Source organism: Thalassophryne amazonica, chromosome 2 (genome assembly GCF_902500255.1).
Source record: "Thalassophryne amazonica chromosome 2, fThaAma1.1, whole genome shotgun sequence".
Lineage (NCBI taxonomy): Eukaryota > Metazoa > Chordata > Actinopteri > Batrachoidiformes > Batrachoididae > Thalassophryne > Thalassophryne amazonica.
Genome location: NC_047104.1, coordinates 108,676,525 through 108,695,387, shown reverse-complemented (window position 1 = coordinate 108,695,387; position 18,863 = coordinate 108,676,525). Strand labels below are relative to the sequence as shown.

The following is an 18,863-nucleotide window of genomic DNA, read 5'->3' as shown; positions in this document are numbered from 1 at the left end:
ACTGGAGGGTATAAGTGAGAAAGGCAAAATGGACATGACCAGGAAATACAACGAGCAAAAGGTGGGGCCTAGCCATGACAGAATGACAGCACAGTGCGCTCGCTGTGAGGCACAGCCCTGCCAACAAGCATGCACGTATGGTGGGAACAGAATACAAGAAGACAGCAGTGCAGAGCTACATAAATTGGGGAAAGGCGACAGCACAGAAGAGACAGAGAGACTGAGTTAAAATGGATAGGAGGTATGGGAGAAATGCCCTCACACACATGACCCAGACACTCATTTATCCGCAACCACACACAGACTACTGGAGGAAGAGGTAGGACAGAGAAACCATAGGGATGGAATATCACACAGAAACTAACCAAAAACAACCCAACAGAACCTAACCACAACAGTTCTGGCTTCAGGCCATTGGCTGAGAGTCTGTGTCCAAAATAATTCACTTAAGACATGCATATTCAACATTTCTCCAGATTCATCTTAATCCCGCGCTCTCTGGTTTAGCTGAGCATGACTCTGAGGTTACGATTGTGTTTCTTTTTTGTTTTTCCAAAGATAACAATGTCATCCACGATGCCAGCCACCCCTATGAGACCCTCATATGTTTCATCCACTCTCCTCTGAAACTTGTGTTGGGTGGACATGATACCAAAGGGCAGCCTGACGAAACGGTATCTGCTGAATGTGGTGTTGAATGTGCTGAGCATCAATGACTCCTCACTTAATGGACCAGTAGCTAGAATTTGCATCTAGGATGGTGAAGAACTTTGCCCCTGCTAAATTTGATGTCACATCCTCAAGTGTGGGTATGGGGTAGTGTGGCCTCATCATTGCCTTATTTTGGGGCCTTGGGTCTAGACATACTCTAAGCTTGCCTGTCTTGGGCTTTTTGCACACTACTAGGGTATTGACCCACTGTATAGACTCCATTACTTTGCAAATTATGCCTTCTGCATCCATCTTTTTAGGCAATCTCTCCGGGCAAATGGTACCCTGCATGGTGGGCAAATCACTGGTGTTACACAGGGGTCTATTCTGATACTGTATTCACCTGGGAATGTACCGATGACTTTGAAAACGTCTGAATATTCAATCAGGATGTAATCTGACTGGGTGCTGCTCTTTTTTCACGAGTGACTGTGTAGACCACTTTTATGAGTGCCAGAGCCTTACATGCTCTGTAGCCTTGGATAGGTGGGCCTTCGCAATTCACTACGTAGAACCTTTGGGTGGTGGACCTCTTTTTGTACCTGCCCACTATATTGCAAAAGCCATCCACTTGAAGTGGGTGTCCTCTGTAGTCAGTCAGCCTGTGGTCTGGAGGTTTTAATGATATGTCGGATATGAGTGCAACAAAGTCTGTGGTGGGGATTACGTTTGCTTGAGCTTCAGTGTCTAACTTGAAAGTTAGCTGACAGTTCTGTGGTCCCAGTCTGAAATCTGCATATGCACTTTTCTTGTCCTCCTCTTCTGTGGTAACAGTGTCCACAAACCGCTCTGAGTTGAGATCCTCTTTCTTAACCGAGTTTACATCTTGTCTGTGTCCTGCTCTGCTACGAGTATGAGGTTTAGTCTTACACACCCTTGCGTAGTGGTTGAATTTCTTTCACTTCAAACACTGTTGGCCTTTTGCTGCCATCCACACCACACGCTACAGGTTTTATTGTGTGCTTTATGACTGTCATTTAGCATGCTAGCATTTCTCATGGCTCCTGGTTTTCCTATTTACGATGGATTGCATGCACTTCGTGACTGTCACTAGCCATAGCTTTTAGTTGTACCTGTGATACCTCATAGGAGAGAGTTTTATCTACTGCTTTGTCTAGGGTTAGCTCTGTTCTGTAGCTCAGCAACTTTTCATGCACTCTAGGGGCATTGGTGGAAAATACTATGCAGTCGCTGACCATCTTGTCGCTGGTTGTGTAGCCACAGTCTTTGATTAGCAACTTGAGATCAGTCACAAAATGTTCAAATGACTCACTGCTCCCTTGTGTTTTCTCATGGAATTTGTGTCTGCCAAATATGGGGTTTACTTTAGGGGTGAGGTACTCTGCGAATTTGTCATAGTATGTCTTTAACTGTTTTGTCTTGTCTGCCGTCCATGTGTTCCTGATGTCCTGTCCTTTATCCTCAATCCACAGCAGAAGGAAGCTGCATTTCTCCTCTTCAGACTTGCTTTTAAGCAGGCCTGTAAACATGAGTTTGGCATGTTGTTTAAATCTTCGCCATCCATGAATTTAAATAAATAAATGCTGATGTTCTATGAACCAACCAATGAATTACTTGTAACATCATAAATTGCAGGACTTAAGCTTGTTTCACTTTTGCTTTTGTTTTCAAATGCTTGTAAAAGTTCAAAGACTTTCACGAGACTGGATCACAGGAACTTTTAAATTTGTGAAATAAAAACAAAATCAACATGTCTGATCATTATAGCACATCGCCTCGATTCGCCCTAATTAAATAAATACATTAATGCTGTCTCAACAAAAACCTGAGTTTTGAACAGCATGTTGTGACAACAGACAAAGACTGTGTTTTCCCCCTCAGGTGAGAAATTCCTAAGTCATCTGGAGATTTGGAAGATAAGCCTGAGACCCCCCTTCGGGCCCCCACACTGTGGCCCAGAGAAAAACACAATTATAAATCAACGTTCTTATGAATTATGTGACATTATAATCGCTTCATGTCAGAATCTGAAATTGTCCAGGCCCGAAGAACCCACTTTTATCACCTCAAGCCAAGGACAGAACCTCTCCTCACACAGAGGACCTTCCCCCCATGATAACATGTGGTCATAAAACTTTGTCTTGACAATCACCTTTTATCGAGGTCTAAGCAAAGGAAAAGAACTTTTGTTTAAAATAAAAGGAATTAGATCAGCATTCTTATTCATATATATATCTAAAGACTTCTAATGTTGGTAATGATTAATCAAATGAAAGGCGTTGCATTCCATTTAATTGATGTGTTCCTTAACTGATGTGTGTTTAAATGTGATCTTCCTGCATTATGAATATTGTTGATGGTGAAATATTCTGGTTTATCCAAAGGATGTGTCTATTAATGATGTGTATCCATTCGAGTGTCTCAGAACACATAATATGTCAAAATAGTTAATGTGTTTAAATAATTGAATCATTTGTGTCTGCACTGTGACAACATTAATTTTTCTGTGAGATTACACACCTTAAATGGGCAGAGTTTGGTGAGGTAAGTCCCCCTTTTTAAAGTTAGAACAGAGTGCTGCCTCTCTCTTGCTCTGGCCTCTCCCTCTTCTCTGCCGGCAACGCTTCTTCTTTTTCTTTTCTCTCTTCTTTGTTAAACGCTTAATTTTTATTCTTGGGCCAAGGCCCATTGCTAAGCTAAGCTAAAGCTACCATGTGGCATTCATTCTTTATTCATTTTTGATAATTTTAACAAAGTTTTAACCTGACGCTTTACGGTGCATCAAGTCTTTTGAATTTTTAAGAGAACTTCCGAGCTGAACTTTTCAAATTAATAGCGAATTTACAGAAAAGTGACTCTCCTTTTCTGTTGGCTATTTTGTTTTTTCAGTGCTTTTAAAGATGAATTACTTTTTTCTAAATTCACGAAGACTTTTAATCTGGCTCCATCAAACTTTTTAGAAGCTACCAGAAACTATTTTCAATAAACGCCTTCCACCTCTGGGGTCCAGCAGCTGACAACGGAGCTGACTTCAAACCTGACTACAAGCAGCCATCCTGTCGGTAAAGCCGGTCAGCACAAGCCTTTGGGATCACTCAGGGAGACCACGGAGTTAACCCCTGACCCAAGTGAGCTCACGCTGCAGAGCCTACATCAACAACGGATGGACAGGCCATCTGAACCACCTTTTCAACGGACCAGCTAAGTGACCCAGTTAAAGGTTCCAGAGAAAGGGTTTGTTGTTAATGGATACAAAGTGGCTCCTCCTTATTATCATTCTTCCTTTTAAACATATTCATATGTTTGTTTAATAATTTTCTTAAAAATAATTGGCTTCCAATTTCATCACTAAATTCTACTCAGATTTATTCACTTAAAGTCATGAAGCTTCATCTCTCTTTCTTTCACGTCTCATGACTAAGTAGGAATTGTGTCCATAAATGAACTTATTTAATCACTGTCCACAAAAATGCCAGTAAACTGTTCATGACTATATAATTGTAAATAAATTGTAAATATTTCTGCTGTGGTTCATTTTGTGTTCAGAAGGAAACCTTGGTCAATTGTATTGTGAATTCAGACGTTCCAATGAAATCAAATCAAATCAATTTTATTTGTATAGTGCCAAATCACAACAAAAAGTTGCCCCAAGGCGCTTTAGATTGTAAGGCAAAAGCCATACATAATTACAGAAAAACCCCAATGGTCAAAACGACCCCCTGTGAGCAAGCACTTGGCGACAGTGGGCCTTCCCACTGTCGCCAAGAAACCTCCAGCAGAACCAGGCTCAGGGAGGGGCAGTCTTCTGCTGGGACTGGTTGGGGCTGAGGGGAGAGAACCAGGAAAAAGACATGCTGTGGAAGATAGCAGAGATCAATCACCAATGATTAAATGCAGAGTGGTGCATACACAGCAAAAAGAGAAAGAAACACTCAGTGCATCATGGGAACCCCCCCAGCAGTCTAAGTCTATAGCAGCATAACTAAGGGATGGTTCAGGGTCACCTGATCCAGCCCTAACTATAAGCTTTAGCAAAAAGGAACATTTTAAGCCTAATCTTAAAAGTAGAGAGGGTGTCTGTCTCCCTGATCCGAATTGGGAGCTGATTCCACAGGAGAGGAGCCTGAAAGCTGAAGGCTCTGCCTCCCATTCTACTCTTAAAAACCCTAGGAACTACAAGTAAGCCTGCAGTCTGAGAGCGAAGCACTCTATTGGGGTGATATGGTACTATGAGGTCCCTAAGATAAGATGGGACCTGATTATTCAAAACCTTATAAGTAAGAAGAAGAATTTTAAATTTTATTCTAGAATTAACAGGAAGCCAATGAAGAGAGGCCAATATGGGTGAAATATGCTCTCTACTTCTAGTCCCCGTCAGTACTCTAGCTGCAGCATTTTGAATTAACTGAAGGCTTTTCAGGGAACTTTTAGGACAACCTGATAATAATGAATTACAACAGTCCAGCCTAGAGGAAATAAATGCATGAATTAGTTTTTCAGCATCACTCTGAGACAAGACCTTTCTAATTTTAGAGATATTGCACAAATGCAAAAAAGCAGCCCTACATATTTGCTTAATATGCGCATTGAAAGACATATCCTGATCAAAAATGACTCCAAGATTTCTCACAGTACTACGAGAGGTCAGGGTAATGCCATCCAGAGTAAGGATCTGGTTAGACACCATGTTTCTAAGATTTGTGGGGCCAAGTACAATAACTTCAGTTTTATCTGAATTTAAAAGCAGGAAATTAGAGGTCATCCATGTCTTTATGTCTGTAAGACATTCCTGCAGTTTAACTAATTGGTGTGTGTCCTCTGGCTTCATGGATAGATAAAGCTGGGTATTATCTGCGTAACAATGAAAATTTAAGCAATGCTTTCTAATAATACTGCCTAAGGGAAGCATGTATACAGTGAATAAAATTGGTCCTAGCACAGAACCTTGTGGAACTCCATAATTAACCTTAGTCTGTGAAGAAAACTCCCCATTTACATGAACAAATTATAATCTATTAGATAAATATGATTCAGACCACCGCAGCACAGTGCCTTTAATACCTATGGCATGCTCTAATCTCTGTAATAAAATGTTATGGTCAACAGTATCAAAAGCAGCACTGAGGTCTAACAGGACAAGCACAGAGATGAGTCCACTGTCTGAGGCCATAAGAAGATCATTTGTTACCTTCACTAATGCTGTTTATGTACTATGATGAATTCCTCTGCAGATGATCAGTTAGCTGTTTTACAACTACCCTTTCAAGAATTTTTGAGAGAAAAGGAAAGTTGGAGATTGGCCTATAATTAGCTAAGATATCTGGGTCAAGTGATGGCTTTTTAAGTAATGGGTTAATTACTGCCACCTTAAAAACCTGAGGTACATAGCCAACTAATAAAGATAGATTGATCATATTTAAGATCGAAGCATTAATTAATGGTAGGGCTTCCTTGAGCAGCCTGGTAGGAATGGGGTCTAATAGACATGTTGATGGTTTGGAGGAAGTAACTAATGAAAATAACTCAGACAGAACAATCGGAGAGAAAGAGTCTAACCAAATACCGGCATCACTGAAAGCAGCCAAAGATAACGATATGTCTTTGGGATGGTTATGAGTAATTTTTTCTCTAATCGTTAAAATTTTATTAGGAAAGAAAGTCATGAAGTCATTACTAGTAAAGGTTAAAGGAATACTCGGCTCAATAGAGCTCTGACTCTTTGTCAGCCTGGCTACAGTGCTGAAAAGAAACCTGGGGTTGTTCTTATTTTCTTCAATTAGTGATGAGTAGTAAGATGTCCTAGCTTTACGGAGGGCTTTTTTTTATAGAGCAACAGACTCTTTTTCCAGGTTAAGTGAAGATCTTCTAAATTAGTGAGATGCCATTTCCTCTCCAACTCACGGGTTATCTGCTTTAAGCTGCAAGTTTGTGAGTTATACCACGGAGTCAGGCACTTCTGATTTAAGGCTCGCTTTTTCAGAGGAGCTACAGCATCCAAAGTTGTGCTCAGTGAGGATGTAAAACTACTGATGAGATAATCTATCTCACTCACAGAGTTTAGGTAGCTACTCTGCACTGTGTTGGTATATGGCATTGGAGAACATAACAAAGAAGGAATCTATCCTTAAAACTAGTTACAGCGCTTTCCGAAAGACTTCTACTGTAATGAAACTTATTTCCCACTGCTGGGTAGTCCATTAAAGTAAATGTAAATGTTATTAAGAAATGATCAGACAGAAGGGGTTTTTCAGGGAATACTGTTAAGTCTTCAATTTCCATACCATAAGTCAGAACAAGATCTAAGGTATGATTAAAGTGGTGGGTGGACTCATTTACATTTTGAGCGAAGCCAATTGAGTCTAATAATAGATTAAATGCAGTATTGATGCTGTCATTCTCAGCATCTATGTCAGGGGTAGGCAACCTGTTCCAGAAAGAGCCATGAGGGTGCAGGTTTTCTTTGCAGCCACTGACTCCACCAGGTGATTTTACTGATTAATATCACTTTGAGCAGATGGAATCAGTTAATTAGTGAATGAATTAAAGCTCTGTCTGGGTTTTTGATTAATTAATAAGCTGGAGTGGAAGAGTGGATTAACTTTAGATCAGTATAGGTTTTGGGTAACATGTTAAAATACTGATATATATATATATATATATATATATATATATATATATATATATATATAAACTAAGAAATCACATGTACATAAGTATTTACACCCTTGGCAGCAATTACAGCTCTTGAACATGATGCCACAAGCTTGGCACACCTATCTTTGGGCAGTTTTGCCCTTTCCTCTTTGCAGCACCTCTCACGTTCCATCAGGTTGGATGGGGAACGTCGGTGCACAGACATTCTCAGATGTCTCCAGAGAAGTTCAATCAGATTCAGGTCTGGGCTCTGGCTGGGCCACTCAAGGACATTCGCAGAGATGTTGTGAAGCCACTCCTTTGATATGTTGGCTGTGTGCTTAGGGTCATTGTCCTGCTGAAAGATGAACCGTCTCCCCAGTCTGAGGTCAAGAGTGCTCTGGAGCAGGTTTTCATCCAGGATGTCTCTGGGCATTGCTGTATTCATCTTTCCCTCAATCCTGACTACTTTCCCCGGTTCCTGCCACTTAAACAGCATGATGCTACCACTACCATGCTTCACTGTAGGGACGGTGCCTGGTTTCCTCCAAACATGACACCTGGCATTCACACCAATGAGTTCAATCATTGTCTCATCAGATCAGAGAATTTTGTTTCTCATGGTCTGAGAGTCCATCAAGTGCCTTTTGGCAAAGTCCAGGTGGGCTGCCATGTGCCTTTTACTAAGGAGTGTCTTCTATCTGGACACTCTACCATACAGGTCTGATTGGTGGATTGCTGCAGAGATGGTTGTCCTTCTTGAAGGTTCCCCTCTCTCCACATAGGAAAGCTGGAGCTCTGACTAGAGTGACCATCGGGATCTTGGTCACCTCCGTGACTAATGGCCTTCTCCCCAGGTGGCCAGCTCTAGGAAAAGTCCTGGTGGATCCCAACTTCTTCCATTTATGGATGATGGAAGCCACTGCGCTCATTGGGACTTTCAAAGCAGCAGAAATGTTTCTTTACCCTTCCCCAGATTTTTGCCTCAAGACAATCCTGTCTCAGAGGTCTACAGACAATTCCTTTCACTTCATGCTTGGTTTGTGCTCTGAAATGCTCTGTCAACTGTGGGACCTTATATGTAGACAGGTGTGTGTCTTTCCAAATCATGTCCAAGCAACTGAATTTACACCAGGTGGACTTCAATTAAGCTGCAGAAACATCTCAAGGATGATCAGTGGAAACAGGATGCACCTGAGCTCAATTTTAAACTTCATGGCAAAGGCTGTGAATACTTACGTACATGTGATTTCTTAGTTTGTTTGTTTTTTAAATAAATTTACAAAAATCTAAAAAATAAAGTTTTTCACATTGTCATTATAGGGTATTGTGTGTAGAATTTTGAGGAAAAAAAATGAATTTCATCCATTTTGGAATAAAGCTGTAACATAACAAAATGTGGAAAAAGTGAAGCCTTGTGAACATTTTCTGGATGCACCGTATGCACAAACACGTGTATGCACAAGCACATGAATGTGATGAATGTATGAATCTGTGTGCTGGCAACCTGCTCGTGTCCTCACAGTCAGCCTGCTCCCCTCAAGGTAAGCCCTTGGACAGTGTGACATTTACAAAGATGCTGTTCAGCTGGTCCCAACGTGACAACTGAACAGTCAAAAACAAAACACCAACACCAACCACCTGGTAAAACACCAACCACCTGGTGACCCAACCAGGGTCAAGGGTCAACACTTGGCCGACAGCTCGCACCAGCAGTCACACCAGAAAATGTTTCATCATCTCCTGTGCTTCACAGAGATTCAAGTGCATGTGTACAGGGCGGTGAAAATATGCTGTCATGATGTCTTTTTTGTTTGTTTGATTGGTTGGTTGTTTTTTGGTTAGGGGCGAGGGATAACTGAAAAAACATAAAGAAAAAAAATAAAGGCATTAACCAGTTACAATTATTTTAAAATAAAAATTCTGTTCCAGAACAATTTTTTTTAAAAATAAAATTTCTGGTTTTGTTTTTGTTCGATGCACCAGTTCAAAGCCTTGATCACTGGATTATACCAATAAAATTTAAGTACATCATTTTTGAAAGGGTGTTGCTTCATTTTATTCCCACCTCACAATCTTCGTTTGTCACTTGATGGCGACCTAGATACATATTATATCTAATACATGTCTGTAGTTTACATGATGTGGCTGCATTCCCATGGGTTATTTTCATGTAAAAACAATGCAAAAGGGACAAATGGATAATCAAGACAGCTAAGTTTGTGAGTGAATTCAGACCAGTTCATTCCGGGTTATAAAACATACAATAAAAATAAAACATACAATAAAAAATAATTTGTATACAGTTGTCCAATAATAATGTGTCACAAATCACGATATGAGGAAACAGTATGATAACAGAAGTTCAAACAAAAACTAGAGCACTGGGCTTGTAGAGCGCAAACCACCACCAGCACTAGTTTTCTATTTTACAAACTTTGACAAAGGTCAAAGTCCTGTTAGAAGTGACTTTTCATAAACTAAAGTATAAGACAAAATATAGATCAAAAGGGCTTTTCAATGTTAATGTTAACATCAAATATCCACAAAGTCCGCAATATGGATCAGACACAAGATCAAACTTAGTCTATTCTTTGAGAGTGTCAGTTTGCACCTCAGTGTCACAAATGAGAGTGATTGAGGCACTTTTGATTGAGATATAATCCAAAATGTACACCAAATGTACACAAAATCCACAATCTGGAACAAACTTTGTCAGGTGATAAGTGAGTGTCAGTCTGCACCTCACTTTCAAATAAGAGGGTGATTGGGGTGTGTTTAATTAAGATAATACATTAAATGGTGTTTTCAATGTTAAATTTAAATGAGCACAAAATCTGTAATCTGGAGCAGATCCGGATCAAACTTTGTCATTCGATACTGTCCTACATAACACTCAAATATGAAATATTTGATCTTTTTGATAGTTATGAATTTTTGAAAATTTTTGAAATTTTGAGATTTTTCTTGACTTTGACCTATGACCTTGAAAATTGAATCAGTTCTTTCCTTTAGGATATGAATCTTCAGTAAAGATTTCATAACATATATGAAAACTTGTGGGCTCCAGGCTGTTCACAAACAGACAAACGGACAAACAGACAGACAAACAAACTAACAAACAGGGCAGATAACATTACCTCCTCCAACTTCATTGGTGGAGGTAACAATTGCCTCAGACTTCTATAATCAGACAAGATCAGATCTTGTCTCACTTGGGCAACTGTCAACATTAATTATTTTAGAAATTATTCACCAATTTTGACCGCCCTTTTAATTAATATACCTGTGTGAGAATGAAAATCCGCCTTATTTTCATTTGAGTAATGATAGTGTAAGAGAGAAAAAAATCATGGCTTCAAAGATGGGGTTGAGAATCAATCCCATCCAGCGGTACTCTTCATCCTTCAACACCTGCCATTTGAAGCACACTGCTTTGATGTTGTAGGTTCAGTGGAAAAAAAGAGGCTGATAGATGTCAGCACAAGAGGGAGAGATGGAGGGATAACAGACAAAATGAAATGAACGCATGGTGGGTAGGCATCGCAAATGAAGTTCATTTTAGGGGGGAATTCACCAAATGAAAGGAAGCCAGCAAAAGGAGATAGAAGTTTTTTTTATGTTTTAGTATTAGTTGAAATGAGCTATGCGGGTCAGCTGAAAAGTTCTGCCTCCAGCGCCATTATTTCAATAACAAACAAGTCTGGATTTGAACTGGACGTTGCTGCGGGAACAGGAATGCTGGATGACCCCTGCCTGTGGTATCACCGCCTGCATGGACTTCTCATCAAATACATACATACTCTTTTGTTATTATGTTGTTTTGAAGTCCTGTTTTCTGTTTCTTCAGCTTTGTGAAACTTTGTAAAAACCTTGTAACTGTTAGAATGGCCTAAGCAGTGGGTCAACCATCTGAGTCTGGTCTGCTTGATGTTTCTTCCTCAATATCATCAGAGGGAGTTTTTTCTTATCACTGTCGCCTGTGTGCTTGCTCTAAGGTTTGGTTAAGGTTAGACTGTGTGTGTGAAATGCCTTGAGGCAGCTTTGTTGTGATTTGGCGCTATATAAATTAAATAACTAAACTGCTACAAGAATAATCCTTTACTTATTGACTGTTGTGACACTGTTTTTGCCTGCAATCTCAGGCATGCTCAAAATCACCTTTTACATAACACAGGCACACAGCTGTCTGGAAAAATTGCCGCGTACATGGATGTGCATTACTGAAGTCAGGGCTGTGCACACATGGACATTCATCAGTGAATAAATGTTGTCTATAATGATGCCTGTGTGGATGTCAGTACAGTCAGGAGGTGGGCAAAGGCCAAAAATCCAGCTATGACAAATCTGTATGTCCAGGCTCAGTAGGCGTCCCATAACAGAAGACATGGAATATCTGTGTCGTTTCAGAAAGACACCGAGTGTGACTGCGGTCATTCTGAAGAATATTTCATGTTGTTTTATCACTAATATGAGTTTAAACAGCCTGCATGAAAATAAAACAAGTTTCACAGATAGATTTTACAGACGGGATTCCTATATACCTCTCAAAATTTCATTTATGGAGGGTATTACAACCATCACATTTTTTCAGTTGTTTGCATGGAATAAAATGCCACAAAGAAAAGATATAAAATAAAAACGTTAAATTATATTTGTGAAACTGCACCTAGTTAATGGAAACAAAACATTTAAGTAATCACTTGATTAAAAATAAACTTGAAATTTATTTATTTCAATCAATTCCTTGATTAATCAGCTAATTAATTCAGCACAAAGGCTGTGTGCTAAAAAGGTAAATCAACACCTGATTCAGTGATTCTTCATTCATTTTAAAGCTCACTGCATTCGCGACCGACCAGCGTCTTAGGACTGTCACTTGCTCTCAACAGTGTGTTGGGAGTTGAGGAAGATAAAGGTTGTGGCTTTGCTGTTGTCATGGCAACAGAGATATGACAGCTTAAATCAGTCTTGATATGAACAAGCAAGAATGGCCACCAGGAATCCGTTTGATGAAGCAATACTGAGAGAGACAGACTGAGACTAAGGCCAAGTACTCAAACTTTAGTCAAAGATGAAAAATGGTGAGGTTCCATGTGGACAGACTAGGTTAGTTATGTTAGAACGGTCTAATTTTAGTCCAAAGATCTAAATTTTACACCACCAATCTGAGGTGGTTTAAGCCTCTTAGTCCTGGTCTAAGGCCAAGATGGCAGAGATTGTTGTGCTTCAAGACAAAGACAGGAGGCAAGACTTAACGTCCACAGAGAGGGTCTTTCAACAGTGCCATATCTGAAAAACAAATCATAAGAAAAAAAATAATTTATTCTTTTCGTACCCACTAGGCAACCAATCAGCGTTTTATAAGCTACATTATAATGACTATTAATTAATCTTGTGTATACAAAATAACAGGACCGATGTGATTTTGAAAGAAAAACATGACATTAACTGAAAATATTAACCATGTTAAAAATTACTTTTGACCATGAAGGACTATTTGTAAAAATATTAAATATTTTATATTTTTACAGCAAAGGAGACACGACCAGGCTTTTAAGTTTCAAAACATTTCACATATTGGTTTGCAGTTGGCAATGTTTTTTTTTTTAAACAAATCTGTGCTTGGGTTCCATAGAGTTGACTATGTAGTAGTTTTTATGGAGATACTGACAAATATTTTGCAGACTCCCTGACTCAATGACACAATGAATGAGTCCATTATCCTCTGATTACTCTACTAATCACAAGGAACCTTTTCGAACAAAGTGATTCATAGACTACCCAATTTGATTCTTATTCTGACCTCCTCAGGGTTCAAACAACCATGACCTATCAGTTATACCAACGGCAAGTTGTATGATTATACAGCAGCATTTTTCTTAATAGGTTGCTGCTGGTATAAAACACCAGATTAAATGACATGACTGTATTTAATCAAAAGGAATCAATCAATGCATCACATGTACATGTGACACCAATAAACGCTTAACCTGCAGACAGCCCCATCTCGGTGGTAAAACAATACTGGTTGCGGGATAATGTTAACAGACTGATGGCAACTTCATGCAATGATACATATATTGAAATCATGCTGTTCCTTTATGACATCACCTGCCATTTAGGAGCTCAGGTGACAATATTTAGAAGACATAGTAACACACTTCAAGGACTGCAGTTAATGAACAACGCTGGATTTTATTCTCATTGGTTTTAGTGTTGTAAATCATATAAATCAGGGGTGGGCAATCATGTGCCATAAAGGGCCGAGACATTGCAGGTTTTCCTTGCTACCACTCACCTTCGTAGGTGATTTCATTAATGTTCAGGTGTCTCAGCAGGTGATTTCATTGATGACCAGGTGTTTATGTGCAGGGGAGAAGGTCATCAGCAACCCACCAGGTGAGGTGATTGGTTGCAAGGAAAACCTGCAGTGTCTCGGCCCTCGTTGCCCACCCCTGATATAAATGAACTGGACTTGGCCAACAACTTAGTATATTAGATAATATCACCATCTGGTGGTTAGCACAGGTATTGCAAACACTCATCTAACTGGCCTCCATAAAACACTCGTACTCTGTTCTTTCATTCTAAAAATATTGTCTCACACTTAATGGGGTGCTTTTGCAAAAAGGAACAGACGCTAATCCTAGACTAAAATGTTCTTTTTAAACCAGAATAATATGTCACTTTATGATTTGTGGAACACAATAACACCAGGTTAGACTAAATCTTGTCTAAAATCGTTTGTTTAACCATCGTGAAGTTTTTAGACAAAGACAAAGCCAACAATCAGGACCAGCCAAATCAGGAAAATCACATCTAATTTAGCTTATGAAAAGCCACTTCTAACAGGAGTTTGACCTTGAAATTTTTTCCAAGGTAAAATTTTGTGTAATTGGAAACTAGGCAGGCAGGTATAAAGTTTGCATTAATGTTATCTTGGTTCTTTCTGGGTGGTTCTTATGGCAACTGAGCCAATCTCAAGCAAGGACTATTTGTATATAAAAATGTATTTCCTAAAATGATTCATTTTGGATTTCAAATGAAATTTATGTAGCTTTTTACCTCTCGAAATCCTCAAAAAGCTTCTGCTTCAGGGGGCTTTGCACCCCCTGAGCCCCCCCACGAGGGCATTGCCCCTCGACCCCACCGGGGGCCCTGCGGCCCACTGGACCCCCAACTCAAGGATTTCAACCCCCCCCCCCTTTCACATTCCTATATACGGCCCTGCTCCCCCTCCTTTTTTTTTGCACCGGCCCCCCTTTAACTGAGTATGGTGCCCGCGTCCCACCTCACAGGTGTGACATATCAAGATGCTGATTAGACAGCATGCTTATTGCACAAATGTGGCTTCGGCTAGATTATTACCGTTACTTGTGGTAATGTGATCATGGTCACTTTAAAAAAATTGTTTAAATAATATACAGTTAATGTTAACCATTAATGCTGTGAGGTAAAATGTTATTTTATTATTATTATTATTTTTAGCTTGCACTAGCTACTAAACCATATTTTTTGCATGGCCATTTGCCTTGATGTGTATGTGTCTGAATGATATATTTTTAAAATATATTTTAGTGTTTAAACATGAACAGAATCATTTCAGTATCAAAGAAATGATCTGTTTGTTATTTCCCTCTTCAGCCCTCAGTCTAGCCTTAATTAGCCCTTTAGCTAGCCCACTGTGTTCAAGCTGAAACGCTGAAAACAGCTTTACTAAAATAACACCTCAACAGATATGTTTGAGAACAAGACTGCTTGGTTTTCAAACAGCGTGCCACAGGAACGCCATATGTTTTGGAGTAAGTCCTATTATTAGGTTAAGAATTGTAGGGCTTTTTTGAGCTAACATGCTAATATGCTAACTGTTACAAGTTTTGCTCATTGGAAGATTTAGAAGCTGTGTTACATTAAACTTGCATTTTCTTTAAAAAGGGAAGCACATTGTCTGAAATAACAGATGTGTAACTTCATTTTGTGCTTAGAATGGTAACAGTATTGCTTAATGTTTTAAGATTGCTCAGCGGGCTTTGTGGTCTTGTTTTAGCTCTGGAGGGAGGAACAGTTATAAGTTGGAGGAGAGCAGATTACCTTTTTAGTGACGATGCTTCATGTCCTGATACTGTGAGGTGAGCAGCGTAACAGTGATAACTAGAAAACGAACGAACTACAGGCTTCCAATATTTTTGCAAAGCAAAAAATGAAACCATTGTAAGTCTTTTCCAGCCCAGTCTCGCATTTTTTTCGTGCTCCCGTCACAAAATGAGTCAAATTGTCGTGACACCCCCCCGTATTAAACATTAGAATTAATGAGAATAAATCAGGTACAGGAGACTAAGCTGCTGGGTGTAATGGTAGATTCTAAATTATCATGGAAAAAACACATAATATTTTTGTAAAAATGAGCAGGGGTATATTGATTATGAGGATACATGCAAGGTTTTTAAGTTGTGCAACATTGAATTCCGCTATCAAATCATTATTACTAATATACCTGGATTATTGCCCAGCAGTTTGGTCAAATGCTTCTAGTGAAATGATTGATAAATTACAGATTATTCAAAATAGGGCTGCCCGTATAGCACTTAAATGTAGTTATAGGACCAACATTATTATGCATAAAAGTTTAAAACTGGCTGTTAGTTAAAGATAGACTATTATATTCACTGATTATTTTTACGAGAAAGATTATTGTCACTAAGTTACCTGATATTTTGCTCAGGAATTGTCCTTCAGTTCAGAAAGTCATAGATACATAACCAGACATGCTGTGGTGGGAAATTTTACGTTACCTGTGGCCAGGACTAATGCCACAAAAAAACATTGTCTTATTTAGGGGTATGAAGGAATGGAATTCATTGCCGGAATGTATTAAACTTATTGCAAATGAATGTTCATTTAGGGAACTTCTGCAGCAGTATTTACTGACATAGTGAGCAATCTGTTTTTTTTCTTCTTCTTCTTTATCAGACAAGTTTTTTTGAGAATATTGATTGACCAGATGTGATGATTAATACATATATATATATATATATATATATATATATATATATATATATATATATATATATATATGCATTTTTGATTATTGTATATTTTGGTTGTTGTTTTGTGTGGACCCCAAGAAGAGTAGCTGCAGCTAATGGGAATCCTAATAACTAATCAAACATAAACAACCCCCAACCCTAACCTTAACCATAACCTAACCCTACTTCTCCCCCAACCTTAATCATAACCACCCGACCCCCCCCCCCACCGCTTCACTTTTAATTTCATGCAGCCATCACGGAATGTATTAGAATGAATTTGTGCTGCCGTGACGAAAATGAGGCACTTTTTGTCACAATATCACGAACCAATAGATTAATGTATATTTCGTGCAGCTGAATCACGACTTGCTGTGAGACTGGGTTGGGCTTTTCTGAGTGATTAATGAACCTATCTGTATGGGTGGCACACAACGCTCCAATTCCTTTGGGAGTCCTTTGCTCTTTGACTAAGGCAGTGGCTCAGGGCACCAGACTGTTCCTGCACATTACTCCTTGTGGTTAGATTGTGTTTAAATGTAATTAGGATGGGTTAAATTCATTCATTCATTTTCTGTACCCGCCTCAAGGGTCATGGGGTGGGATGAAGTCTGTCCCAGCAGTCATAGGACGAGAGGTGGAGTACACCCTGAACAGGATGTCAGTCTGTTGCAGGGGCAGATATATCATTTTTAAAGAGTACGTTTCCCCAAATAAAATCACTCATGCTCCATCTTCAATTCTGTTTTTTTTTTTTCAGAATATATGACAGCAAAGATTTTCTTTGGAACAAGGTGACAGTTTTCCACAGCTCTTTTTTGTCGGCCTGTGAGAGGCGCAAGAGTGTCCGATCTGTGTGCATCGGCCATTATGTGCTGCCTCCAGCCTCTGTGCAGGATGGTAAGGAGCACTTCATGTTTGGTGGTTTACTGTGAAGCTTTGAAAAAAAAATCAAGGTTTCACAAATTACACTACACTCTTATTATTTAAGAGGTGCGAAATGTGGTTGGAAGACTGATTTGGGAATGTGAAGATGACCAGTCGACTGCAGAGGTATGCATACACGCACGAACCATTAATGAGATGGAAAATGATGCTGATCGGGTTAACATTAACAATACTGTAATCAATACTGTTAAATTTTGTATTTTACAGGATTTTTGTTCCCAAACAGAAGATGACTCAAGTGAGACAGAATCCAGTAGAAACACGTACGCTCATTTTCTGCTGAAAATATTCAGAACAGGAAGATAATTAATAATAAAAGCTGTTCATTTTCTTTCTTTCTAAGTTCTGGACCTTCCTGCAAAGATACATCAGAAAATGGAACCTACTCATGTGGTGTTTTGCAGCATTATCCACTTCATAAAACAATTACAGGTAATGCTTTAGTCATTGATATTCGTTGCCTAAAAGTCTGTGCCCATTTCCATTAAGATAATATGAAACAATTTTTTTTTTTATGGTGCAACTTGTTACTCAATGAAATACAAAACGATCATGTTAAATATGTATGAAGGAAATACAGAACTACTCACAGCTTTGTAAATATGAGGATATGCTGCTCACATCATAATCAAAAATAAGCAAATTGGAAGGATTATTTTCAGCTGTAGTATGTTGATATTCATACATTGAACTTTTGAAAGCAGCTCACCATTCTGTTGACTTGTACTTCACAGAGTATGCCAGCATGGATGACCTGCAGAAATATTCAGGTGACCTGTGCGATTTCCTTCCTGAATGTTTCCGATGCTCCATCTGTAATGCCCATTGCTGTGGTATTTGCAATCTGTAGTTAATGTAGTGGAAGATAATTCACTCTGTTTGTTTTCCATTTGCTTCTATGCAGTTATGACACAAGCCAAAGTGATAAGAAAATGTTTATCCATACCATTCAGGTATTATCAGTATGTATGAGGTCCATGTACTGAATTTGACTTCTATAGTTTTGCTAATCAGCGATCAATTATTTGAAATTTGAGGATTTTTTGTGAGATTGTGAAGAAAATAATAAGCATAGAGTGATACACTAGTTTTATGAAGCATCCAAAAAAGAGTTTTCCTCTCCAGCATGAGGGCATATTTGGTAAATAAATAAATAAATAAACCAATTTGTGGCTTTGTGTATTTCTCAACTTGGACAGTATATGGCTTAGTGGTTAGCACTGTTGCCTCACAGCAAGAAGGTCATAGGATTGATTCCCACCTGTGGGAATCTGTGTGGCGTTTGCATGTTCTACCTGTGTTTACGTGGGTTCCCTCCGGGTGTTCTGACTTCCTCCCATATCCAAAGACATACAGGTTAGGTGGATTGGAAACTTTACGTTGTCCATAGGTGTGGGTGTGAATGTGTTTGTTTGTCTATGTGTGGCCCTGTGACAGACTGGCGTCCTGTCCACGGTGTACCCCGCCTCGTGTCCTATGACTGCTGACTGGCTGAGCACGCCTTGTGGGACGAGTGGTCCAGCCGCCTCGTTGGAATGGCTTTGTCTGAGAAGTTGCTGAGAGACTGGCGCTGTGCTTCAT

General features: G+C 39.2%; 1 protein-coding gene across 2 annotated transcripts in view; it reads left to right on the top strand.

The window, feature by feature from the left end:
• Nucleotides 1-18,221, top strand: part of terb2 (telomere repeat binding bouquet formation protein 2) — a 44,846-nt gene extending 26,625 nt beyond the window's left edge. The window contains exons 1-7 of one of the 2 annotated variants that reach the window (XM_034161851.1): nt 15,017-15,110; nt 15,356-15,437; nt 17,095-17,234; nt 17,326-17,387; nt 17,490-17,545; nt 17,626-17,714; nt 18,017-18,221. In XM_034161851.1, coding sequence (XP_034017742.1) covers nt 15,047-15,110; nt 15,356-15,437; nt 17,095-17,234; nt 17,326-17,387; nt 17,490-17,545; nt 17,626-17,714; nt 18,017-18,132 — 609 coding nt within the window. In that variant the 5' untranslated portion in view covers nt 15,017-15,046 and the 3' untranslated portion in view covers nt 18,133-18,221. Of the gene's footprint in view, nt 1-15,016; nt 15,111-15,355; nt 15,438-17,094; nt 17,235-17,325; nt 17,388-17,489; nt 17,546-17,625; nt 17,715-18,016 lie in introns of those variants that run through there. The other variant, XM_034161844.1, reaches the window with a different exon arrangement.
• The last annotated feature ends 642 nt before the right edge of the window (nt 18,222-18,863 follow it).